Genomic DNA, 27,319 nt, shown 5'->3' with positions numbered 1-27,319 from the left:
AGGAGCAGATCCAGGCAACAAAATGTTAATAATGTAATTGATGATAGGAAGCAATGAAAAAATGAGCATTTCGGCTGCGATCCAGCCTTTAATATCATGGGGGGCATTCAATTCCAGGGCTTGCAATAGGAGGAGTTTGCTCGGCAGCTCCCACTTGGCATCTCTTCCACTCGGCCAGGCAGTCTTGTAGCCTTAATGCTGTTTGCAGTTGTTTATGATAGTGCACAAGGTCTGTATTTGAGACTAAGTTATAAAGAAAGGATGTGGCTCTCTAAAAGCTTGTTGTATTTGTGAGTTTTTCCTTGTCAGTAATTTTAATTTTTTTCCCTAAAAAGAAGTTATCCTTTATAAAAGCAGTCACAGTAAATTTTCTAGTTCTATGCAATTTTCTTTCCATTCTGGTCTTCACTGGTTATAAATAACACATGAAATGACTTTCAAGGTAGAAAGCAGGAATCCATTTTGAAATGTTCTATAAAATAAAGAGTGATTTATGGTTTCATATGATTTTGGCTGAAAGCACTCGGGCTTTGCCAGGTCATCAAAGTCCTGTCAGGGGAATCTATTATTTATTGTTCGATATGCTGGGAGTGGTGTAAGTACTTTATTTTATGTTTATCTTATGTAAGTATAGTGTTAGGAAAAATCAATTTCAGATACTAATACAGTTTTTAAAAATATATCATAGAAAACTAACCCAGATATTATAGATGTGAGTGAAGTTGAACATTAAGGATTTAGATTGAAAGGGCATCTTGAAAACTGAATAATTAATAGTTTTGTTCCTATAGAATATTTTAAAGATGTCTAAAATTGTTCAATTCATAGTTTTTCTATCTTTGTTTTGTTACCTTAGTTTCCCACTAAAGCGTTAACATTTTGCATAGACAGATATGTATTTAGAACATTGGTGGGGAAAACCTAGACTGGGCAAGTTGGCTATATGATCATATAACATCCCATGAGCTTCTGAAATATTTTTCTAGGTTCTCATGCCAAGTTTGTAACAAAATGTCAACTGAAAAGGGTGCAGTGTTGCTACAGCCTCATTTACCCTCATCACAAGCTATCATGGTACACTGACTTTGAGAACTAATATTTACTTATGGTTAAAGAAGTGATCCATCCACAGCAAGTTTTTTTTTTTTTTTCCCCAGTGTAAGAATTATGCTTCTCTACTCCCCACCCTCAAATCCATAGGTAAAGAGAGATCTAGCTCTGCAGTTTGCATCTTTAATAGATTCTGTGACTACTTTATTTATTTGAATTTCTGTAGTGTGCTTGTAGAAAAAGATTTCCAGGCTCTTTTTGATATAGATTTCTTGAGATTTGAAGGGAACATGAAGCAAAATCAATACGAGTGAGCTTTGAGTTTGTTTGATTTTTTTTTTTTTTTTTTTTTTTTTTTGGTTCAGACGATTATATCTGCCTATTTGCTGGATTCTTTAAGAAGGTGCCTTAAAAAAATGTTTCCACTTAATATGTACCTGTGATTTTATTTGTGTGAATCTGTGTGCCTGAAATGATATTCTTTGAGGCAGAGTATATTTTCAAATTATTGAAGAATAAATGTTTAAGAATAAAGCAGTTCCTTTATTTGTGAAATGATTTGTAAATTATCTTAAGGGGGAATGTCTGTAGATTTAAGTTATCATTCTCAATTAGGCCTATACAAAAGCATGTATATATTCATTGTAGGTAGCCCCTGATGCCAGACTAGTGAGTAATTAGATGAAATGGACTTTAAAGAAATACAATTTCTAAGTGGTAAATATCTTTTTAGAAGTAAAATAGGTTCTGCTGTGTCAGCTCGAAAGTGTGTGTATGTGTGTGCGCGCGTGAGCGTGCGCCAGGTATTACAAAAAAAACATTCTTCAAAATGAATTGAGTATTGTTTCAGCAGTGTTTAAAATGGATCTTTGAAATGCCTGATTTCAGATGAGATGGCCAAATTTAGTCCTTAGGCTATATGATACTAATCTGGAAGTTTAAGGATTGTGTTTTTTTCTGCTACAGGTTTTTTATATGACTAAAGCCTGAAATCCTGGGCCAAAAAATATGATTTTCTGAAAGAAAACAAAGGGACTGTTGGTAGTATGACTTGACTAGGTGTGTTATTAGTCTTTTAAAAAATTGGAATCCCACTTAACATGAGGACAATAGAGCCCTGCCATCTTAAGCCTGGAGAGCATATCAGTTTTACAAACTGGTGTCTAGATGAAAATGTCAAAGGAAAATACAAATGAAGGTGATTTATGGTTTATTGGAATGCTATGTAGAAGACTTGTGTGGCTCTCTGAGCAAGGGGGATATGACAAGCAAATTAGGGAAGGTATCTATATTTTTCAAATTCGGCATGTCCAGAACGGATCCCTTCTCCTGCTGCTTCGCCCCTCCTTTCTTTCGAACTTGCCTATTTTTGTTGTGGCCACCTGCATCTTTCTGGTTACTCAACTTTGCCACGGGCCATTTCTTGTGGATTTGCCCTTCCCAAGGTTCCCTTTTCTCCCCTGGGTCACCCTGCTAGCTCCCACCTTTGTCACCTTTTACTTGGCCTGTTGACATCCCCGCCTCTAGTCTGTCCTTCCACCACAGCTGCCAGTGTGGGCTTCCTCAAGCACGGATTGTCATTCCCGTGCTGAAAAACGTTTCAATGGCTTTCCAGCCATTTCCGGAACTAAGCGGCTTCTCTCCCACCTCAGAGCCTTTGCCTGCTGTTCTCCCTTGTGCCTGACGTGTACTCCTGTTACACTTCTCTGCCTCTCGGAATACTTTGTTTTCTTCAAGGTTCAAGTGTTACCTTCTCGGTAAGACCTTTCCTGGTCCTGTTCTGAGTTGTTTGTATTCTCTCCAGCTACTTGAATTATCTCATATTTACTTGCTTTTTAAAATGTATCTTGCAGGAGGAGGAAGAGAAAAGGGAACAGACATTTAAGTTCCTACTTCATGTCAGGCACTGGGCTAGGTCTTATCTCTTTTGATCCTTCTAGCACTTTGTGAGGAGTGCTCTTCATTTTGTATTTGAAGAAACTGAGCCAGACAAGGTCTTATGGCTAGTAAAGTAGCTGAGGCTGGATTTGAATTCAGGTCTTGCAGATTCTAGGCTCAGCCCTCTAACTACTGCATTGCCTCTAGTAGAATGTGAACTCCTAAAGGACCAAGCTCCTTTTGTATTTTTTAAAAAATCATATCCCTAGTACTTAGGATAGAGGTGCTTAATAAATCTTGAATTTTATATCAATTTCATTGAAAGCTGATACATTCAATATAATAAATAAGTCTATTAAATCAAGGCATTGCTCCAGCCATTCTGGAGAGCAATTTGGAACTAGGCTCAAAAAGTTCTCAAACTGTGCATACCTTTTGATCCAGCAGTGTTTCTACTGGGCTTATATCGCAAAGAAATCTTAAAGAAGAGAAAGGGACCTGTATGTGCCAAAATGTTTGTGGCGGCCCTCTTTGTAGTGACCAGAAACTGGAAACTGAGTGGATGCCCCTCAATTGGAGAATCGGCTGAATAAATTGTGGTATATGAATATTATGGAATATTATTGTTCTCTGAGAAATGATCAACAGGGTGATTTCAGAAAGGCCTGGAGAGACTTACACGAACTGATGCTGAGTGAAATGAGCAGGACCAGGAGATCATTATATACTTCAACAACAAGACTATGTGATGATCGATTCTGATGGACGTGGCCTTCTTCAGTAATGAGATAAACCAAATCACTTCTAATAGAGCAGTAAAGAATTGAACCTGCTACACCCAGGGAAAGAACTCTGGGAGCTGACTAGGAACCACGACATAGAATTCCCAATCCCTCTATTTTTGTCCACCTGCATTTTGGATTTCCTTTACGGGCTAATTGTACACCATTTCAAAGTCCGAATCTTTTTCTACAGCAAAATAACTGTTAGGACATGTATGCTTATATTGTATTTAATTTATACTTTAACATACTTAACATGTATTGGTCAACCTGCTATCTGGGGGAGGGGGTGGGGAGAAGGAGGGGAAAAATTGGAACAAAAGGTTTGGCAATTGTCAATGCTGTAAAATTAACCATGCATATAATTTGTAAATAAAAAGCTATAATAATAAAAAAATTTAAGGCATTGCCATACTTTTCTCAATGCTTTGCTTAGTCTGTGGAGATCTGGCTTCAAGAAGAGCCAGAGAAGGACGGAGCTCTGTGAATAACATTTGGCTTGTTTCTCTACCAAAAGTGACAGTTCTTTGTGCCAGGTAGAAAAGGATGCTGCTATATTGGTTAGAATATAGGCAATATCTTTTTTTTTCAATCTGGCTTCTTTTAAGTTTGAGGGATCCATATTATTTTATTTTTTTGCTATATATTGTTGTATTTTAAAAAGGCTTTTCAAAAAGACCATTATAAATAATTTGGTTTGCTTTAGCAAATAAGATACCACCTTAAAGGTTCTCCAACAACATGAATGCCATGCATATGTCAAAATTATACTCGAGGCTTTGTAGATATACCAGTAGAGAGAATCTTGTTTGGCAAGGCTTTGTAACGAATGCAAGGCATAAAATCAGGCAGAAAGGCTCAACAAAGGTGTTGGCTGTCATCACAAAAGAAATCCAGTGCAAGTCAGTGAGAAATTTCCTACAGATGGCTGGTCTTCTACACTCTCTCCTTTGGGAGTGACATTCTGTAGCATGTACCAGGCCTCAGAACATGCAGAACTTCCAAAATTAGATCCATTATCACTTTCAGAAGATGAGTGTAACTATCAACACTGGCATAATCAAGTGGATGAAGAATGCCTCTTGTTTGGATTACGATATACAGTTGTATGGACATTTTATAGAGCTCATCCATCACTATTCTATCTTGGACAGATATCAATCAACAAATATTTATTAAGCCCTGGGAATGCAAGTACACAGAATGAAACAGGTCTCCTCAGAAGGAGATAACAAGTACATTAAAAAATCCAACAAAAATAAAGTTAATGAATACAGATAGTTGCAAAATAATGAAAACCAGTGTAGTTGGGAGATCGGGCACTAGAACGTGGTGGGATCAGGAAAGGCTTCTTGCTTGAAATTGCTTGAATTACACCTTAAAGAATGAGAGAGTCTGTGAAGCAGAAAGGAGGAAGGAGTCATTCCTGTCAAGGGAGTCAGCTAGTGCAAAGGCATGGAGGTCGTAGCTGGAGGGTCCCTTGTGAGAAACAGAGAGATGGAGTAGGTAGGCTGAATTTACCTAGTGTGGGAGGGGAAGTGATGAGCTGAGGCTGGAAAGATAGGCGGGGGCTGGGTTGTGGAGGGCTTTAAAAGCTCAACAGTGGCATATATTTCATCCTTGAGACAATAAAGGACCACTGAAGTTGGTGGAGTAGGGGAATCACTTGGTGTGATCTGCATTTAGAGAAAGTCAGTTTGGCAGCTGTTTGGAGGGTGGACTGAAACGGGGAGAGACTTGAGACATGGAACCCAATCAGAGGCTGTTACAGTAATCAAGATGAGCAATGGATGAGGGCCTGAAATAAGGTAGTATTTGTTTGAATGGGGAAAATGGGTTGAATGTGAGAGAGGATATGAAGATAGAAATGGTCAGGTAGGCAGCTGATGGGCCTGGTTATATGAGGTGAGGGAAGAAGGAGAGCTTTGTCAGAAGTAATTGACCTCAGAGACTGGAAGGATGGCGTCAATGAACAGTGAATTGGACCTCAAATTGAACACAGCAAGGGGAAAATAGGTTAGATTGCTTTGGGAAAATAGCCATTATTTTACATTACTAAGCATCTCCCTGAAACAAGGGCCCATCTTTTTTTTTTTTTTTTTTTAATAACTTTTTATTGACAGAACCCATGCCAGGGTAATTTTTTACAACATTATTCCTTGCACTCACTTCTGTTCCGATTTTTCCCCTCCCTCCCTCCACCCCCTCCCCCAGATGGCAAGCAGTCCTTTACATGTTGAATAGATTACAGTATATCCTAGATACAATATATGTGTGCAGAACCAAACAGTTCTCTTGTTGCACAGGGAGAATTGGATTCAGAAGGTGTAAATAACCCGGGAAGAAAAACAAAAATGCAAGCAGTTTATATTCATTTCCCAGTGTTCTTTCTTTGGGTGTAGCTGCTTCTGTCCATCCTTGATCCATTGAAACTGAATTAGCTCTCTTTATCGAAGAGATCCACTTCCATCAGAATACATCCTCATACAATATCATTGTTGAGGTATATAATGATCTCCTGCTTCTGCTCATTTCACTCAGCATCAGTTCCTATAAGTCTCTCCAGTCCTCTCTGTATTCATCCCGCTGGTCACACCTTGCAGAACAATAATATTCCATAACGTTCATATACCACAATTTACTCAATCATTCTCCAATTGATGGGCATCCATTCATTTTCCAGCTTCTAGCCACTACAAACAGGGCTGCCACAAACATTTTGGGCCCATCTTTTTAATTCCAATATTCTTCCAGTGTTGTATCACTGTAAGTCATGTGAAGGACTGCAGGCGAGGCCAACCCAGAGGGCAGTAGAGAGATGCACTGTGGGGGAGCAAGCTACAATCATTTATAACCAATCATGTGAGAGGATCAATATGAAGAATGTCAGCAAGAAAGATGAATGAAAAGCAGTTGGACTTGGCACATGGTGTCAATGAGAGATGCCAGTGGGAAAGCCTGGTATCCTGGTGTTGCCAGTAAAACATTAACAAGGGCCCCCCCAGCACAGAGGAGGGGGGGGAATCTGTGATAAACGGATGGGAGGATAGAGAAAAGAGCTTTCCAGGATGGGTAGGCGTGAGGGGGGACCATTTGAAGGAATATTTACATCAATGAGATTAGCTACATTGGAATTCGGTGTTGCAGAAATCTGATTTTCAGGCTGCGTTCTGGTACTCGGAAGCGGTTTTAAATAGCACTTTAATCATTCTCCGGCTCTAGAAAAGCAGTGTCCGATTGTTGCTGCATTGCTGGCCTCAAAATCAAGAAGACTTGCTTTCCAATTCTTTCTCTTACGCTTAATAGCCTTGTGACCAGGGGTGTGAACGGGAGACATCGTGAAATAGTGGGTAGAGATCTGATCACCTTCAAGTGCTGGCTTCCAGTACCACCTTGGTCCCAGGCAGGGCTCTAACCTGGATTCTCAGTGCCCTGGGCAACTCTTTAAGAGTCTAAGTTGCTCAGCAATTGATCTGCGTCTCTCTTGGTGGAACCGATGTCCTCATGGGGACTTCTCTCCACCCCCTGAGCCCTGTTTTCCTTAACTCCATCATGGGGCTTGAAGTAGCTATAGGACCCACCTCCAAGGGTTGGTTGATTGGTTGTTTTGTTTGTTTCTGACAATAATACCTTTTTACTTCTCAAAATACAAGCAAAGATAGTTTTCAACATCCATCTTCCAATTGTTGTTTTGAAACTCAAGTGAGATATCTCTGCTATACTCCTTCCAAATTTTAAATCTCAATTTAAATGTTAATTATAAGGGTTGGGAAAAACCCTTGTTTTGTGTCTAGGTGTGTGTGTACATACTTATATTCATGTGTGTCTATGCAGCCTATAGGTCCCTGCGGTTTCCCCTTGGCTATGCCAGGAGAGCACCAGCTCTGGCAGGTCCTGCGACCCTGGAAAAGCTTTGAATATGGGCCCATTGAGAGTGAATGAGCTTTGAATATAGGCCCCACATGCAGTTTTCTTATTATTGTCATATTACTGCTTATGTTTGCGTTCCCAGTTGAATGACAGGCTATGGATAATGTTTGTCAGAAGACTAGCCAGGTTGACTGCATTTTTTTCAGCCACAGCAAGTCTGGAAAACCATCTCCACAGTTGGAGGTGGGGGGAGAGGTTGAGGGAGAGGGAGAAGGAAGGAGAGGAGAAGGGAGAGGGAGAAAGGGCATGTTCTGTATTGGCCAAAGGGTCCCACATTGATGAAAGCCCAGGCCCTTGAAGTACTGAGGGAGGTCGAATGAGTTCTCTTAATGTGCAAAGCTGTCTTATGGTGCTTTCTGATGAGTATCTAATTCCCTATATTCATAATTGGCGATACTACATCCCAAATAACATTCATTGCCCAGTCCTTGGAGATACAAAATAGATCATGGACTGTCTTCGGAACTGTTTTGTGCTCGAATCTGGGAAATGATAGCTCTCCCAAGTTCACGTTGCTGATCGTTGGCCATGTTGTGTTTGCATTCACGGCTTCCCTGTGGCACTAGCTGCCCCTGGTAACATCGGTTAGCTGGCAGTTCACAGTGCTGGGTGGATTAAGTGGAGGTTGGGAAGCCAGAATGAACTTGAATGATTGTTCATTCTCCTTGAATTTTCTTGGCTTTCCCTCCCTCAATTCCCAACTTTAGCTATATTAAGTTATCACAGTGGTTGAATTCAGTAATATAAAAAGTTATTCTTGTAGGTGTAACATAGTTGCAGATATTCTGGAATCCAAGGTGCTATAACTTAAATTTAACAGATTGAACTGAATGTTTGCAATGTCTTAAATCTTTCCTTCTGTTTTCCTTCACTGCCCTCCTTCCAAGTTTGGGTTTAGTTTTTCCTGAATTATATCCAAAGTGAAGGTTGACTTACATTTAGAATTTTATGATGGCTTATTTCCAAGTGCTGATTTTTAATGGTTTCTATTCTGTGTATTTAAGGCCTTTGGTATATCCCCAAAGAATTTACCAAAACTGTACTTCCTCAGTGAAGGAAGCTGGAGCTGATGGTTAATGTGGTTTTTCAATGGAACTCCGATGTCAATTGCCTCAGTGTGCATATAAAAAGAATTAGGTACTTAGTGTATAGTATGATATGTGATGCTCAGTTAAATGCCTCCTATGGAGCACAGTCCCCTGCCCAAACGATGAGCCCATATTCTTTTCCTGAGATAAAAAGCTGAGCATCTTGGTGTTGAATTATAGTGAAAGAGCCAGGAGCACGAGCGACTGGTCCTGTGCTTTCAAAATGCTTTCTGTTGGTTGGAGTGAAAAGATTAGCTGTCTCCAGCCGAGTGGCAGATGCTGTGATAATAGTGGACTTTGACAGAGCATTTTAGATGTTCAAAGTGCTCTATGTACATTATCTGGCTTGATGGAGAAGTTCCACAGAAGCCCCGTGACCCTTCTGCATGGCTCCTAGATACTGAAGTATTGGCATCTTCCGATGGCGAGATTGCTGATAATAGGGACGTGGTGGGTTTTTTTGGTTAGTCCAGTCATCTCAAGTAACGTATTGGTGACACTTCGCAGTCCTGTTGTTCATGTGTTACAGCCAAAGCCCATCAAGCTCCTGGCCCTGAGGCGACCTCAGGGAGTTTTGATCACCCCATTCTCAGAGAAGTCGCTTCACTTTATAACCCATCCCTTTGCTATTAATTGCCTCCTGGAATAATGCCTCACCTGATGTGTGAATCAGTACTACTAGATGGGATGTGCTGATAGTGTGGTATTTTCTTTAGAGAGTAATCTCTATTTTTGGTATTACTTCAAAGATGATCAAATTAATTTGGGAATTAATCCTGTCAGAAGTTCCTTGTTTTCCCTACTTCCAGGCTTCATATCTCTTTGACAGTATTCCCTGCTCTCTCCTTTTCCTTCTGTCTTGGAAGAAGAAGTGATCCATGACACACCTGTCTAGCTCTCACCTCCACACCTTTGTATAAGTTCTCCTCCTCTACCTAGAATACTTTTTCTCCCGCATTCAGCCTCCAGATGTCCTTAGCTTACTTTAAGGCTTAGCTCAAGTGCTGCCTTATTTGTGTACCCCACAGTTTTAGCATATATCCTGGTTTTGCTCATCTGTGACCGCGTGTGCTCCTCTTTGAATGCTAGTTCCTTGAGAGCAGGATCTCATCACCTTGGGGTTCATATTCCCCTAGTGCTTGACACATAGGCTCTTAGTAAATGTTTGCAGGAATTGGGCTTTGGACTAAGCTATTGATAAAGAACAATTGAATTGATGACGTCCATTGAGTTAACTCACAGCTAAAAAGGAATCTACGGTCATCAATTTTTTTCCCTTGATACTTGACCTATTTGGTGATTTTTTTTTTCCAAGATCATAAGTTACCCCTGAAGTCTAATAATATAATCGTATACTGTAATAAAAAGGTGATACTTTTTTTTTTGGGGGGGGTTTAAAGTGGCTGCTGTACACAGTGCTGATATAAATATTCTGTGACCATTACCTTCTGAATGATAATAGTATGTATCTTTGTAGGCTTGCCGGAGTCCATCGTTGCAGCTGCTTGCTCAAGGAGTGGCCAGAGCGTTCTCCATGTTGATTCGTAAGTCGACCAGCTGTACAGCCCTTTCTATTTGCTAAGTGATTATATGCCTGAAAAATAAGAATTTATACTTTGAGAGTAGAAAGATTATCATGATTGACGTTCATTAAAACTGTGATTTTATACACACACACACATACAAGTGTATACTATTTACATAAATAATATATATGTATACATGTCAATATTTGCATAGATATCAATATAGATACATATATCTCAAAATATTGAGACTTTCTATAGAATAATAATTAACATTTATGGAGCATTTTAAAGTTTGCTAAGCACTTTACATAATGTTTTCTCATTTGAAGCTCATATGTGAAGGAGATAATATTCCCATCCTTCAGATGAGGAGAGTAAAACGATGAGATTCTGACTTGCCTGTGGTCACATGGTTAAAAAGCAGTAGAAACAGGATTTGAACCTAAGGTTTTGCTGACTTTCAGATACAGTACTCTGCCCCAAAGCCAGATATTTCACTTGGTGATCTAATCAGTTCACATGGATTTAATTACCATTGCTCTTCTGATGATTGCCAATCTGCCTCTCCTTACACAACCTCTCTGCTGACCTCCATTCCCAAATCTCAGACTGTTTGACAGCTCAAACTGGATGTCCAGTAGACATCTTAAACATGTCCAAACCAGAACTCATTATCTTTTGCCCTAAATCCTGCACCGCTTCCTATCTTCTTTATTACCATGGAGGGCAATATCATCATCTTTGACTCCTCATTGTTTCTCACCTCCCTCTCCCGCCCCTCCATATCCTGTCTCCAATAGGCCCTTTCCCTCCTCTGTCACTGTTCCAACTTTGGTACAGGCTCTCATAATGTCACACCTGAATTATTGAAATAGCCTGCTGGGAGTTCTGCCTGCCTTAAGTTTATCCCTGCACCAGTCCATCCTCTATACAGCCACTAAAGTGATTTTCCTTAAACACAGGTCTAATCATGTTCCACCTCACTCAGTAAACTCCACTGGCTCCCTGTTGCCTCCAGGATCAAATACCGAATGTTCTTTTTGGCATTCAAAGCCCTTCATGACCTAGACCCTTCTAATCTTCCTATACCTTAGCCCTCAACATGTACTCTGATGCACTGACACTGGTCACCTACCTGTTCTTCAAACAAATTCACTCCCATCTCTTGATTCTGGGGATTTTCTCTAGCTGCCTTTGATACCTGGAACATTCTCTCTCTTCAGTTTTGCCTATTGATTTCCCTGGCTTTCTTTTTTTCAGCTAAAATCCCATCTTCTACAGGAAGCCTTTTGCATTATCTGTTAATCCTCATGTCTTTCCTCCATGCATTATTTCTTCTTTATCCCGTATATACCTTCCTACAGATACATTTGTTTGCATGTTGTCTCTGCCATTACATTGTAAGCTCCTTGAGGGCAGGAACTGTCTTTTGCCTCTTTTTGGATCCCTAGTACTTAGCACAGTGCCTGGTACATAGTAGATGCTTGATAAATGTTTATTGCTTGATTAATACTTGAGAATTTTATTTATGCATAGGAATTAATTTTTTTTTTAGCAGTAAATTATTCTTCCAGAGAATTGGCTCCTCCCTCTCCTCAGCTAAACTGTATATATCCTAGATTTGTATGCTCTTCGTACTTTCTTCCAGACATCACTGTGGGATTGATACAATGGATATTATTATCACCCTCGCTTTACAGATGAGGAAACTGAGGCTTATGGTTTATTCATCCCTGGTCACACACTTCTGAAAAGTAATTTGACCCTAGATTTCATGGTGCTAACTCTAGTATTCTTTCTTCTACATTTCCCAAGACTGCAAATTTCTGCCATTTGCTGCCTTCCAGGCATTTACACATAGGATTTCATATGCTGTGGCTTTGCAGATCATCCCTTGGTACTCAGTGTTCTGAGCATGAGCTTCTCTAAGATGCTTAATTGATTATCAAAAGGCTCAAAGCCTTTCTTTTTTGATCGAGGATCTGCCTGTCCTTGTTCTCCTCTGTTAGAGCCTTTGAAGAGCTCACATTCATCTTTTCCCTCTCCTATTAGGGTAGGGTTCTCAAAAAGAAATAGATTGGGGACAGCCAAATGTCCCATTATACTTTTTGCAATGTACAGAATCAAGTGATCTTTGTGTCATGTTGTTTTTCAGTCGTGTCTGATTCTTTGGGTTTTCTTGGCAGAGATATCATAGTAGTTTGTTGCTTCGTTCTCGAGCTCATTTTACAGAGAAGGAAACAGAGGCAAACAGTGTTCAGTAACTTGGCAGGGTCATATAGCTAGTAAGTGTCTGAGGCCCGATTTGGAATTAGAAAGATGAGTCTTCCTGACTCTAAGCCCTGTTCTCTCTCCATTGCACCACCTAGCTGATCTGTTACTAGTTTGTATTTTATTTTTTTCCAAATTTGTTTTGATCACATTTCCCATATTAAACCTTTAATTAATAATTGGGATTTTCTGGTTGAGAATCAAGAAATTCTTGATGTGATGAAGCTCCTGTATTGGACTAGAGGACCCACCTCAGGAACAGTTGTCTACATGATTCATTGGGTTGACCCCATAATTAATTAATTTTAGAATCCTAGTCCTTTCTCAACCGACAGTAGCCTTCATTGGTCAAGGTCCATATACTTTGCAAGAAGCCTTATAAAAATACAAAGTGAAAGTTGTTCTGATCTCTTGAATGCAACATTCCTCTAGAGGAGGAAAAACCTTTTCCCAAAGTGCATACAAAACCCAGAAACTTTTAGCGTCTAGGAGAAATATTCCAGATGTTTGAAACTAATGAAGCACCCTTTTTCTTTTTGTGTCAAGGCTTCAGATCTGCAGCACTGGGGCATGAGTCTTTAGAGCATAGGCCTTTCCAGGTATCCAGCTAGGTTGTCCAGGTTTGCCATGACGCCATTGTTTGGAAGTGACAGTCATCTTGATGCGCTTGGGTTATTGCTGTAGTGCATAATGTGAAGATTTTAATTGTTTGGCTTCTCCCAGCCCTCCGAAATAGCCTTTCTAAATAGAGCTTAACCAAAAGGGTATATCTTTGGGTTATTTTTTTGCTTAGTTCAGTATTTCGGTTTATGACACCTCCCCTTTTATTTCTAATCAGTTGCCAAATATTGTCAGTTCTGGCGCTACAACATTTCTGGTGCCTTTTGTCTGTTTCTTCTTTCTACTCGAAGGAAATGAATCCTCTCAGCTTGGTCTATTGAATTCAAGAGTTTAGGCATTCTCTCTCACCTGTCGTGGGCTGGCCTCTTAATGGTTTCAGTTGGTTGATTTTCTTCTGTCTAATCCATCCTCTGCCATGACTGCCAAAATCTACCTCCTCAGATGCAGCCCTGACTTAAGTTAAGGATCTTCGGTGTTTTTCCATTTATAGATCTGCCAAATTAGGATGCTAACCTTTTCCTGAGCTGAAGTCTCCATATTCTCTCCCTGTGCCTTCATATGGGATATTCTCTCTTATACCTTTGATGTACTCCTTGCACTTCTCTGCCTCTCAAAATTCTTATCTTCTTTCAAGTTTTATTTTAGGGGCCACCATCCTCATAATTTCTTTTGATTCCCTCGGTTGGTGCTCTCCTTTTCCTCCATGGTGTTCCTTGTAACATACTGATTTGCATATGGTTGTGGTACCCCTTGTTTCTTTTGGTCTTGGCATCCCTGGTGGCTAGCACATTACTTGCATGTAGTAGGCACAATACATGTTGCTTGAATTGAATTACTCCTAGGTTCTGCCTTCTGAGACCAAGCAGAATAAATTGAATTCCTCTTTTATCCAGTAGACTTTCTAATAAGATTGCTGTCAAGCACAGCTCTTGCCCTCCCCAGTCCCAGATACTTTCTTTAGCTTATAAACATCCTTAGTTTCTTAATTTACCTTCATTTGACACAGTCTCAAGAGTCTTTACCATCTTTTTTGCCCTCTTCCGGATGGATTCCATTCCATTCAGCAGGCACTTACTGAGCATCTATGGTATGCCAGACACTGTGCTCCCCACTGGGAATACCAAGCCAAAAGCCCAACGGTCCCCTCCCTTCCTACTTTGCTCCCCCGCTCGCTTACTTTCTACCAGAGCTGAAGGAGAAATGAACGAGCCGGACGGTGGCTGACCCAGAATGAAGCCGTGTTGCCCCACTCCTAGAAAGGAGAGGCAGGGGCTTTCCTACTGGCTATAGAGTGAGGGATGTACCAATTGCCCGGACGTGGAGAGTGAGCATTTGCCTCTCTCTCCCCAGGGAGATTTGGGACCAGAGTTGAAGGCTGAGTTCTGACGACATCTGGTTGTCCTTTCTGCTTAATTGGAAACAGGGATGATTCTAGCTCAGAGTTGTCAGCAGTAAGTTCCCCCACATGGGAAGAGAGGAGGGGTGGAAGAGGGTGGCTTTAGTTCTTGCTCCTGCTGTTTCCTTTTTAAGCTGAATCTGATTCTATTTGCTGGAAACAGAGGGAAAAAAAAAGCATATACATTCACAGCTGGAAGGATGTTAGTTGTCACCTTTCTTAAGTACTCTGTTTCTATCAAGGATACCACCATTGTTCTCATCACCTAGGTTCTCAATTTTGAAATCATCATCTACTCTTTCTTACCTCACTTTTTTATTATTTATTTTTATTTTTTTTATAGCTTTTTAGTTTTCCAAATAACAGGCAAAAATAGTTTCCAACATTCACCTTTGCAAAACCTTGTGTTCCAGATTTTTCTCCTTCCCTTCCTCCTACATCTTACCATAGATAGCAAGCAGTTCAATATAGGTTAAACATGTGCAATTCTTCTAAATTTATTTCCACGTTTGTCATGTTGCACAAGAAAAATCAGATCAAAAACAGGAGAAAAACCCAAGCAAACAACAACAACAAAAAGTGAAAGTGCTTTGATCCACATTCAGTCTCCATTGTTTTCTCTCTGGATGTAGATGGTTCTTTCCATCACAAGTCTATTTCACCTTACTTTTCTAATCGCTTAGTGGCCATGTCTTGTTGATTGTGCATCCACAAATCATTTTGTATTCCTCCCCTTCTCTCCATTCACATTGCCATTGCCCTAGCTCAGGCCCTCATCACTTTTTTCCTGGATGTTTTTTATAGCCTCATCATTGATTTCCTTGCCTCACCTAGCCCTTTTTATCCCATCTTCTGCACTTCTTCTCAAGAGATTTTTTGAAACAACAGATCTGTTCGTGTCCCTCTACTGCTCAGTAAACTGCAGTGGCTCCCTGTTGCCTTTAGGATCAAATACAAAGTCCTTTGTCGAAGGCCTTCACAGCCTAAAGCCCAACTTATGTTCCTGACTTTATATTATTTTCCTTGCATCTACCCTGTGGTCTAGCCAAATTGGTTTAATTGCTGTTCCTACTATATAGCGTTCCACTTTTATTCTCCGAGTCTTTGCCTTACTTCTTTTCCATACCTAGAATTCATTTTTTCTTCACTTTTGCTTCTTCAGATCTCTAGCTTCTGTCAAATTATATTTTAAGTGCTTATTATATATATTTATTATATATATATATATATATATATTTAAGTGCTTATTTTTAGTGTTTACTTTTATATGTACATATTGTCTCTCCATAAACAATGTAATCTCTTTGGGGACAGGGGCTGTATTTCATTTTTTGTCTTGGTAGCCAGAGCAGGCATTTAATGATGGCTTACTGATCGATTGGTTCTGCTTTTTTTGCTCTTCAGTATGAGAAGGAAGTCTTCTTTTGTTTCTCAGGATTCCTTATATTTATTGTTTCCTTTGGCTTGTTAATATTTTATTGCATTTATGTAACCCAGTTGCTTTTTAATTATGCCAGCTACTGTTGTTCATTAGGGAATTCTTCCTCTAGTAGTTGCTTTATTGGATACTGGTTATTCTGCTTGTTTGCTTGTCTAGCTTTCCACTGATAGCCTTTTTAACCATTGCCAAATAGATTTGATACTGATCTTGTAATATAGCTTGGGATCTGTATTACAGTGATGTTTTCAGTTATCTTTTAGTTGAACTATCATCTAGCCATTTTTTCCTGTCATATATATGTGGGATTTTTTTGTTTTGTTTTGTTTTGATGCTAACCATTATCTCACATTGGCCTAGGATTCTAGCTTTTCCACATCTTTTTGGATCATGACTATCAACTTTTGTTACCTGCAAATTTGTAAAAATAATTTTTGTTTGGAACTTGGAACAGCATCTAGGAGAATGAATTTTTGCATACATATAGTAAAACAGTAAGAGGGGAATCTTGATGAAGTTGTAGGGCTCTCATGTACAACTTGTTTTTCTTTTTCAGTATGTTAACTTTCATATTAGCTTTCAATATATTAACTTTGAAAGCTGCCAGCTCTATACTTTCCTCTAGCCTTCCTTCTGTTCTTTTTTCTCTCCATTTTTAAAGGTGCTTCCGTGACCATCTCTTTGGGGAGAGGGGCTACTTTGTCTCCTCTTATCCTCTACCACCACCCTCACCCCCATTGGGAAAGGGAAAAAAAACACTAAAGAGCTTATATTCTGAAAATTTAATAATCTTGCCATTTCTTTCTTTATTTAAGTCATTAGTAAAGATTTAAGTTAACTAGTACAGAGGTAAGGACAAATCCCTGGGGCATACCATTGGAGACCTTACAAAGGCAATATATTGAATGATAAATGACTATTCCAAATTCACATACATGTTTTATCATTTGATCTATATCTTCCATTTTACTCTGGAAACTTGGCAAAAAATAAAAAATAAACCTAATTTGCCATAACTTATTCTTGTTGTGGTATTGCTTGCAGTCCATGAAATTTAGTCGTAATCCTGCTTTAGCCATTCATGCAGTCTGGACATAGGAAAGACTGGCTCATCATTACCATTGTTAAAACAAGAGTTCATGATTTGGTGCTTTTTAATTGTTTGGGCCATACTGATGTGGGAAGGTAGAGATGATTACTTGTAGGAGCGCATCATGTTTAAATGGCTGCTTACTAGATGTTGTTCATTGTTGGAGAAGGTCTAGAGATCTCACAGGAGAATGTGGGAAGGATGTGAAGGTTGTACTTCCAAATGTTATATTGGATTTTGTTTTCAGGTTACTGAAATGGATTTACTTTTATTCTCAGATGCATTTAGATTTCTTAAATCTTGGATTATGAAAATTGCTTTCATGGAATTGTTTTTTTTGTTGTTGTTATTTTTCATTTTTTGCCTTTATTAGTATTTTTCCAATTACACGTAAAAATAGTTTTTTAATATTCATTTTTGTAAGATTTTGAGTTCTATATTTTTGTCCCTTCTCTTCCCTCTTCTCCAAGATAAAATACTAATAAGTGCAAAAAAAAAAAAAAAAACCGCAAGGGATTAAATAGGTGTATCTTTTTCCCTTTTTTAAGATCTCTTTTGGATACAGAACTTATAATAGTATTGCTAGATCAAAGTATATACATAGTTTTTTAGCCCTTTGGGCATGTGGAACTAGATAAAATTATAACAAAATTTATATAGAAAAATAAGTGAGCAAGAATATTAATGATCACACTTAAGCGGAGTTGATAAGAGGAGTGTTGTATTCCTAAACTTTAAAACTTTATAAACTCGTTATCAAAACTTCCTAGTACTGGATTTATCCAAAAGCAAAATATATCATTGAAATGAAATGGGTACACAAGACATCCTAAATACAATAGATTAGTTGTATGACAAATCTTTATCCAATAAAAACTGGGGAAAGAATTCATTATTTAACAAATGTACTTGGGAAAATTGGTTGTTAGTTTTCTTGGAAGGAGGTGTAGAATTATGACTTATAGTCTATGCCTTAGTGAATTCCATCTGGGTTAGAGACTTAGACATTTCAGTACAAACTCTAGGAGAAATGGAACAAAAAAGAGTGAAGCATTTCCTAGTTGTGGAGAGGAAATAATATATATATTTTTTTCATTCAGCAAATGGAAGGAATTATCGAGGATAAGGTAGACATGTTTGACCACACTTTAAAAAGTTCACGTACAACAACAAAGTAAAAAAGAAAAAAATGAAATGGGAAAATTTGGCAATCTGACACATGAAAAATCTGAAGTCTAAAATATATAAGGAACTATTTAAAAATTCATAGTGGTAACTTTCAATCCAGAACAGATGAGTAGTAAAAAGATAAGACCAGAAAGTTTTCAAATAAGGAAATAAATGGTTGATAGTTACGTGGAAAAAATACTCAACCTCGTTAATGATCAGTGTTGCCAATTAAATCAACTTTGAGATGCCATTTCACGTTTATCAAAATGCCCTAAATTGTAAACAGCAGTAAAACAAAAGGAAAACCAAATAAAGAATAATGCTAATGGGGTTAGGGAAGAACAAGCATATTTATTTATTTCTAGTAGAATTGCAGACTTATAATTTTGAATAATTTGGTGACATGCAGTGAAAGTTACCAGAACAAGCACACTGTTGACTTAGTTCTTCTGTTGTTGGTAATTTGCCCTGAATGTGTTGCCCAAAACAACAAAATGTGCTTTTAAGGTATTTGAATAGTAGTGTTATATGGAATAACCAAAATATCTTCCAAACAGAGTAGAAGCTTGCTATCCATTGAACAACACGGGAATGGTTAGATAAATTGTGGTGCCCTCATGTAATGGAATGGAATAGTATTGGAAATATGAATAATAAGCATAAGAAATTTGGAAAGATCTTAATGAAATAATGCTTAGTGAAGAAAGAAAACATACTATTGAAACATGCAGTAACTCTATAAGTTGTATCAGAGGAAAAGGGAAAGAGACTAAATGGACAAAGAATTCAGATGAAAGCATATTGGAAAGTTGTTGGTATACTTGATATATGGAGATGAATTAATTTGAATAAAAAATTTCTAAGCAAATGCAGTTTTTAAAATGTTCAGCGTTGTTTCTTAAAAAAATGAAAATAAAATGCTCTGTGGAGGATTATTGTGGAAGGGTTACCTGTATCATTGAGTTGGCAGCTCTATTGATGGACCGAGTTGTCCCTAGATTGATAATAACATGGCATTCATTTCAGGTGACCTTGTACAGTTGCTTCTTTTACTTATTGCAACACCATGATTTTTTTCCCCCCCTAATCAGCTTGACTCGGTGAGCTCACAGAATTCCAGAACTGCAATAAGGAGGATGATCCTTAAAATTTAGAATTAATCGATGAAAAAAATGACTTTTGTCAGATTTATTTAAGTATTCAGTTGAAAATGTCATTGGTTGCCTTTATTCTAGAACTTATGCTCTTAAGTGATTTCATAAATCATAATATTTATCTAATTCATCCTAAAAAGGGATTGGTATAATTTACCTTATTTGAATCAACCTGTCTTTCATTAAAATTTCAAAGCTTAAAAATTATTAGAAATGATTATGGGCAACCATCAACTCAGAGCTATTTATGTGTATATATTGCATTCATTGCCTTAAAAAGATCAACTTATTACTTTTAATCTTCAACTTTTGTTTGCATCTATCATAATATACCACATAAGTAATGGTGGCTGATGGTTCTGAAGTGGCCCATTATAAAATACTAAGTGCAACCTCTGTTGATTTATAAACACTGTCCAAGCGTCACCATCAACAGCAGCTAATCTTATTCAAAATAGTCACTTCATTGCTGTGTTGCCATAAATTCCTGTAGACAGATTTTAAACTAAAGTTAGCTTCTGCCAAATTGTAATTGAAGGAGCTCTATTTCTGTGTGCCAGCTATCTGTCTCAATAACTGTAAAATCTGTGGTTCTTTTCAAAGAGCTACATTTACTGTAGATATTAATGAGCTGTTGACATGTGAAATTTCAAGGATAGATGCTAAATGATTTAGAAATGTAATTTGCAATTCAAAATGGAGAGATTGGCATTAAGTTTCAACTTGAAGTTGCTAAAAAGAAGATACAGGAAGACAAAAGTTTATATTCTTGTGAACTTAGTGTTGTTATTCTCCCAGTAATTGTTCGTGCTCTCAATCTTCATTTTTTTCTCACAATTTTGTTACTGTTTTTTGTTTGTTTGTTTGTTTGTTTTTCTCTTCCCACCCCTATTTTTGGTTTCCTGTTAGTTTTCAAATTTTGTGACTTTGGGCCCAAGAGGAAATTAACTAATTTTCACTATGAGTTAGACTACTGCCTTGGGTTTAAGAGGAATCACTTAAATTCATTTTTCTTTGTCTCCTTATATAAAAGGATACTTGATATTTGGCTCTTAAAAGCTCATTATATTACATATATTGAATATATGTACAATTTATGCGTAAATGAATCTTTGTGATTGCATTAGCAATAAAGTGGGGTGAATCATGTATCTTAGCCTTCTTTTATAAATTGCATCAGCAAAATACAGAATGGTTATTAGACAAAGTTTTTCTGGAAGATCCTATGTCCTTTACATAGAGCAGAACAATTTGTCCATGGTTTTAAATAGAGATTCTAATTTTTTCCTTAAAATTTCCAAACCAGGACTAGCACCCAAATACTTGTAATTTCTTTCTATTCTGATTTTAGATCAAGTAAAGGTATGATGGGAAAAAAGGAAAGGGATTGATTTTCTAGAGAGGAATTCTTGTTTTGCTATCCCATCATCAACAGGTGCTTGATTTGAGGCTTATTTAATCCTTTTGTATTGTTGTGATAGAGTTAGTCCTTGGAATGAATATATATATATATATATATATATATATATTTGGTGGTAGAACTGGCAAAGAAAAAGACTAGACATATGAAAAGAGAATGCAGGGAAATATTTGAGAATTCAATTCAGCAGATCATTTTATGTGTCTGTTTCATGCAGTATAGCCATGCTAGGTTCTAGAGACAAATCAGTACCTGCCCTGAGTGAGCTTATAGTCAGACGGGTCAGTCAACAAGTATTTACTAAGTGCCTGCTGTGTGCCAGGTACAGAGAATACAAGTGTGGTACAAAGAATGAAACGCTCCCTGCTTACATGAAACTTATATAATCATGCAAAGGAGGCTATCTAGTGTAACAGAAGGAACACAGGTTACATTGCTTGGCCTTAAGACAAAAAAGAGATGAAAATCTAATGAAGAATCTGTTGCTGCTTGAGGATTATCCATTTACCTCCTTGTTTGGGCTTCCTCAAAAGAATGTCAGATCTGATGGGTGAGGGAGAGACTAATTGTACAGGGTGGTTGGATGCTCCTCAAACAGTTCTTGAAAGTCAGGAGGTCTTCGTGCAATTGTGGCAGCTGGAATCACCCTTTCTCAGAAGCTGCGCTACCTCTCTGGGAGCTTTGGAGAAAGCTAATTACTGGCCAAAGAGGGAGTTCTGCTTAAGGTGAGGGGCCTATGTTTTCTACTTTAGTTAGTATTGAGGAATGGTGGTGGAAGAAAAGTTCCATTTCCTAACCTTTTTCCCCCTAGCCATTTCTCCTTGGACCAGGTAAAGTAGGTTATTAGTAAGTAAGAAGTGGATGAAAGAAAACCTGAATACAAGCTGGTTTGTTAACAAGGAACATCTTGAGCCCTGAGTAACTATGCGCACTTTGTATCAGCTCTGGGCTGAATCATGACTCTTGTTAATGTGCTGAGTATATTGGGCTCAGTGCTAACTGATAAATGGATATTAGGAGTAATGCCAAATAATTATTGTCCTGTTGCTCCAATATACCAGAAGATAATTGCATATTCACTTTAAAACACAAGACAGGCAATAAAACCTGTGTTATGTCAGGTTCTAGAAATGAAGAGTCATTTCAACATTAGAAGTTAAAAAGTTATTACTCCCATGGCCATTATTTACATGAATTAGGGTAGAAAAGAGAGTCTAGACTTCATATTATGTAAGATTTGTAAATAGTCTCCCTAGACCCTCAACAGAGGAAATGAGTAGTTAGGATTTGTGTTCAGTGCCTTTGCCAGAATGTTAGTCCCCAAACTTTTTTGATCTTGTAAAAATATTTTGAGCATGTACCCCTAATATGCATGTTTACTTAGTCATAAATTATATATTTATTCTGTTGTACTGATAATTATTTATTCGTACTTAATGTGCAAGTACATTAAGTAAATAATTAAAAGGATGTGTAAAGTACAATGATATTTAATCTTAGAATCAATAGGAAGCCACTGATATTTATTGAGGAGAGTGAATTAGTTAGATCTCTTTAGGAAAAGATAGATTAGGGATGGAGAGACTGGAGGCAGGAAGACCAATTAAGAGGCTACTGGGAACAGTCCAGGCTAGAGACAGTGAAAAGGCTTGAGTGAGGGTGGTAGCTGTGTGATCTGAGAGAATAGGATAGACACAAGAGATGCAAACAATTTGCTTTTGCAAACGATTGGCTGTTTGGGCTGAGAGAAAGTGAAGAGTTGAAGATTACCCAAGTTGTAGTTCACTGGCCACTGCCCAAAGCCCAGAGCCTGCCTTCCCAAGAGCATCTGCTGGCCTGAAAGTGATCCATGAGGCAGAAGGCTTATATCTGGGGATGGAGGGAGATTAATAGAGGGGCAAAGAATTTTCCCAATGGTATCTGTTGCTAAGGGTGTTTAAAAAGTTGTTAAATTATAATTGCCCCGAGGGGTCAATAACTGGCTCTGAATGGAAAAGTTATGAGTTGGTAGGGTAGAGGGCAATAGCTGAGTTGATTTGGGGGGGAGAGTGTGGGTTGGAGACAAGTCCTTTGATTGGCTGTTGCAGGAAGGATGAGATGTAACCCATCTTCTTACCCTTTGACTGGTTGATCACATGCCCCTTTGGATCAAGCCATGGCTTGCCCTTTGAAGATCACTGGTATAGAACTCAAAATTTCTGGTGTCTGAGTTGTTGCTAGTATGCGAATTAGTTAATGAGGGACGTAGATGTTGTCTTATTAATCGTAAGGTTAGCTAAGTGCTTGTTTTCCAGTGAATTCAGTCCTCTCTCCCAAGGGCTGAAGGAAGATAGAGTCCTAGAGCACAGACATGGTGTTAAATTGGAAAAAGCTGTTTCTTCGGTTACTAGCGGTGATCTTTGGAAGCCATTTCATCTGGGAGAACCTCAATTGGATTTTAGTAAAGTTGTTTCCTGCTTCCAGGACCCCTGGGAGAATCAGATTAAATGGACGTGCTTAATTATCATGTTTTTACTTTGGAGATACTTTGTTTCTTCTGTATATTTGCTCTTTTCCCTTGTTGTAATATAAACTCCTTGAGCCTGTTTTGGTTTTTGTCTTTACCTCCGCTGGGCCTTGAGTTGTGGCATTCCACATGCAAGGAACAGGTAAATGCTTGTCCGTAGAGGAAGCACTTGAAATGTGTGAGGTGGAATTGGTACTGATGTTTCTGGATAGTGACAGTGGCCGATGGATGATGGCCGCTTTTTACTCGGCGAGCCGAGCTCGACTCCCCACAACGTTGGGCCTGCAGACATTTGTAACCCTGGATATCGGTGTCATTAAAGCATTTCTCATGTGAACACCCTTGAGAATGTCAGTAGTTCTTCCTTTCATTAGGATTCTTGTACTTTGGAACTAAAATGACTTCCATTTGCACTCAGTAGTTGATTACGGGAATGTGCTAAAGATCTTTTGCAGAAGACTTTTGTGGAAAGTTTCCTATCAGATTGTAATTATGGGACATGGTAGAAAAGTGGACAGTTAGGAGTTAATGAATGTTGGTCTCATTTCATAGGACAGTTTCTTTCCCTCTCTTGACTTGCCTATAAGATATTTTCCTGTTCATAGACATTTTTAAAAATTTTAATTAAAGAAATTTTGGGGGTGGGAGGGAGGGCCACTATTTTTAAATGAGAAAAATATGCAAAGCTTAAGGAAGAGTTTGAAAGTTTATCTTGATATTGATTTCATTTTTCTATGACTTTACTGGGCTTAGTGGAATCAGCTTTGTAGCTCATATCCTTACAGTGTCTTAAGGAAAAAAATGGATGGAAACCTGATGGTACTATTGTGAGATTAGAAAAATGAAATCCTTTTTTCTTCATTTATAAAGTATGGATTTTACTCAACAGGGAAACCAGAGACTTATTTCAACCGCAGGACTGCAAAATTTTTTCTGCCTTAGAAAATGAAAGTACCCTATGGTGTGGTGTTGGTAATTTCAGGAGGAGATTTTTCAGTAGTGAAAAATGAGGTAACTTAGAACAGTCCTGAATGTTTCGTGCACTGCCTGTGAGTGGCGGGTAGATTCTGTCCTTTGGTGCTTCAGAGAGCCACAATGCTTGAAATGGAGGCTCTCTCCAGCTATTTCCTGGTAATGATAACAAACTCCATCCCTCATCATGAGCAGCTTCTTTCTTGAGTTGAAGTGAGGAGGCAGTTGTGACACAAAATTGGCAGGAAGTTTCCCATACCCTTTTTCCTTTTTTTTTTTTTTCATGAAGTCAGGAAATTCTCACTTTGTCCTTAAAATAAATTGCGTGTGTATGTTTAAAATCAGTAACCTAACCTTTTTGAGAAGTTTTACAGTAGTCCTAAAGCCAGAGGAAATCACATTTCAGAAATGGAATTTGAATATCAAATTTGCAAGATACTCCTATAAATTTAGGCAAAATTTAAAAGCATTTTTTTTTTTCCTTTTTACATGTGATCTCAGCTGGCTTTAATGTTAACTATTCCATCTGCACTTTTTGTATTAGGCGATATTGAAATGTCCTGAAAAATGGCTTAAAACTCATTTTTAATCATGGAAATTCCGAAGCTAATTTCGTTGAGATCTCTTTGGTCTTACCTGGCTAGTTTACGGTATTATGTTGCCCTCTTTTGTCAGAGACACTAGACTGATGAAAACCGTGCTTCACCTTTTACATACATAATTGGATGAGATCACCAGATGGTGATGTTAAGAGCACATCAACAGGAAAAATTAAAAATGAGACGTGGATGGAAAAATGTTAGCCCCGGTTAGCTCTGTCAGAAGCCCTGTGACTGAATATAGGGGGAGGACAGGAGAAGAGATTTTGACCACACACTGACTCGGTCATTTCTTTCAGAGGGAGTGAAGTCTGGCTTGGTCTTGTACCAAGAACTGGCATTTTCAAGTCACAAAAGCTTAGGTCCAAGCCTCCTTTGACACATAATGGCTGTGTGGCCCTGGTTAACTCTAGGCCCATGCCGTCCAACTCAAATAGAAACAGATCCCCAGGACTGCAGATTGATTTAGAAAACCACACATTAGGATTTTCTTTGTTTTATCGTATTTTTATTGATCATTTTTTAAGATTTCCCAATTATAATTTCATCTGGTTCTGGGAGCTGGCAGGAGGGCAAATTGGTCTTAAGGTTGACACCAGTTGCAGAGGTATTGATCTGTATTAGTAAGGAGTGGCCTCCTCTGGGAGTTGAAATTAGAGGTTCATAGCCTGTCCATTTCTTTCACCTTTTCCAGGTTGGCTGGATCAGTCCATAGATCACTAGAACCAGGACAGAGGAGAAAAGGGGGCCAGGGTGTGTGGCCGATTTGGATCTGGGATCGTCTAGTGATCTTTTTGTGGTCTTTCCACACTGCTGTGAATTGAAGAAAGCTTCCTTGGAAATCCACATGTGATCAAGATTTGACAATTCTTGCTGGCTGTTCTGGGGCTACTTCTGATTAGTATGTTGTTCTGATGAAAAGCTTTGCAACGTGAGCCCAAAGCATTTGCTCATGACCTGATGTTATAGACTTATAAAAGAAAGCTGAAGGACTCGGGTGACTTCAGTTTGGTGTCTTTGTTTTGTGCTAAGCTGTTCAAATTGAAACCAGTGGCCTATTTGCCAGATTGGCCTGGTATTGATATGATCTATGATGTGGGGTTTGGCACCAAAACTTGGAGTTTGGTCACGTGAAGAATCCACAATGCCTTTTCTCTTTGGCAAAAGGTAGATTTATTTAGGGAGAGAATATAGACAAAATGAAGGGATACGATAGATACCGGGAATGGCGAATATGAGAGTGGGAGAGCACATGAAAGACAAGTTCCTCAGCGGAACTCACGATCACCGAGTAGAAAGGGAGCACCCCAGGAGGTTGGGGCGTGCCCTTAGCTGGCAGGCTAAATCCTGGAAGAGACTTGGCACTCGAAACGAGTTAGTAAGCTGGAAGGAGGTATAGTGAGGCTGAGGAGTGTAGTGGAGTTAGGGGAGCTACCACATGGCATGGAGGAAGGGAAAAGACACCATGAGGCAGAGTGCTTGCCGTGATGAACTGACCCAAAGGAAGGCAGCGACCATGGCATCCCATGGTACCTGTAAGTAGATTTTATAGAGAAAATTTAACCTCGGGATCATGAAGGGGATTTCTGACGGCCTGGCAAGGTGAGGCCGCTCGAGACCACCACAGAAGGTGAGTCTCAGGCGTTTGACATGACTTGGATTTCAGACTGGTCGACCTCCCCAGCTAAACTGATCTCTATCAGTGCCTTCTCCCTGCCTGCCTCAGGGATCAATTCTTTAGTTTTTCTCTATGTACAAAACGTCATTCGGGACCTCATCAGTATAATATACAGCTTGGTGGTCTGTGTTCCTTAAGGGGAGGAGGGGAGCCCCAGCATCCCTGTTCTCTCCCCCCAGCTGATCTCTAACCTAAGGGATCAAAGATTCCAAGTTCCTCAAATTCCAGCCTTTGAACTGAGGCCACGGACGTGTGCAATTGCTGTGATAGTTGGAATTCTCAAGGAAAATGCCAGGAAGATCTCTGGTGGGTTCTGGGCAACGTGTTGTACATTAAGCAGAAGGAACCTTAGGGCAAAATTCAAAGAACTGAGAGATTTTAATGAATTGTCCTCAAGCCCACAGAAGGATGCTTTGGGAGAGTGGGAAAATACAATCAATGAAGTCAAGCCCTGCTGGGGGTCAGGGCAGCCCAGGTCTTTTCCATCCACTTTGTCCTGACCCCATCTCCTAGCACAATCGTAGTGTCAACTTGCCTCTATGGAATCCAGGGGACTGGAAGAGGGAGTCATGTAGAGATAAGCCTGACAAAAGATGGGGGTGGAGGTGGGGGTGGGGAAGGGGAGGTGAGTAAGAGCTGAAAAATGATTTCTTTGGCCCTGAACCAGCCACAGGGCTGCCCACTTTATGCCATGGATGGTACCAGGGCCCTGGCCTCCAACTCCGAGGAAGAGCTCATCAGTGTTGT

General features: G+C 39.0%; 1 protein-coding gene across 1 annotated transcript in view; it reads left to right on the top strand.

Annotated features, from left to right (window-relative positions):
- Positions 1-27,319, top strand: part of CHM (CHM Rab escort protein) — a 188,420-nt gene that overhangs the window by 16,372 nt on the left and 144,729 nt on the right. The window contains exon 2 of the mRNA XM_051968719.1: positions 10,206-10,272. Within this exon, the coding sequence (XP_051824679.1) occupies positions 10,206-10,272 (67 nt within the window). The remainder of the gene's footprint in view (positions 1-10,205; positions 10,273-27,319) is intronic.

Source organism: Antechinus flavipes, chromosome X (genome assembly GCF_016432865.1).
Source record: "Antechinus flavipes isolate AdamAnt ecotype Samford, QLD, Australia chromosome X, AdamAnt_v2, whole genome shotgun sequence".
Lineage (NCBI taxonomy): Eukaryota > Metazoa > Chordata > Mammalia > Dasyuromorphia > Dasyuridae > Antechinus > Antechinus flavipes.
This window is presented reverse-complemented; position numbering and strand designations above follow the sequence as displayed.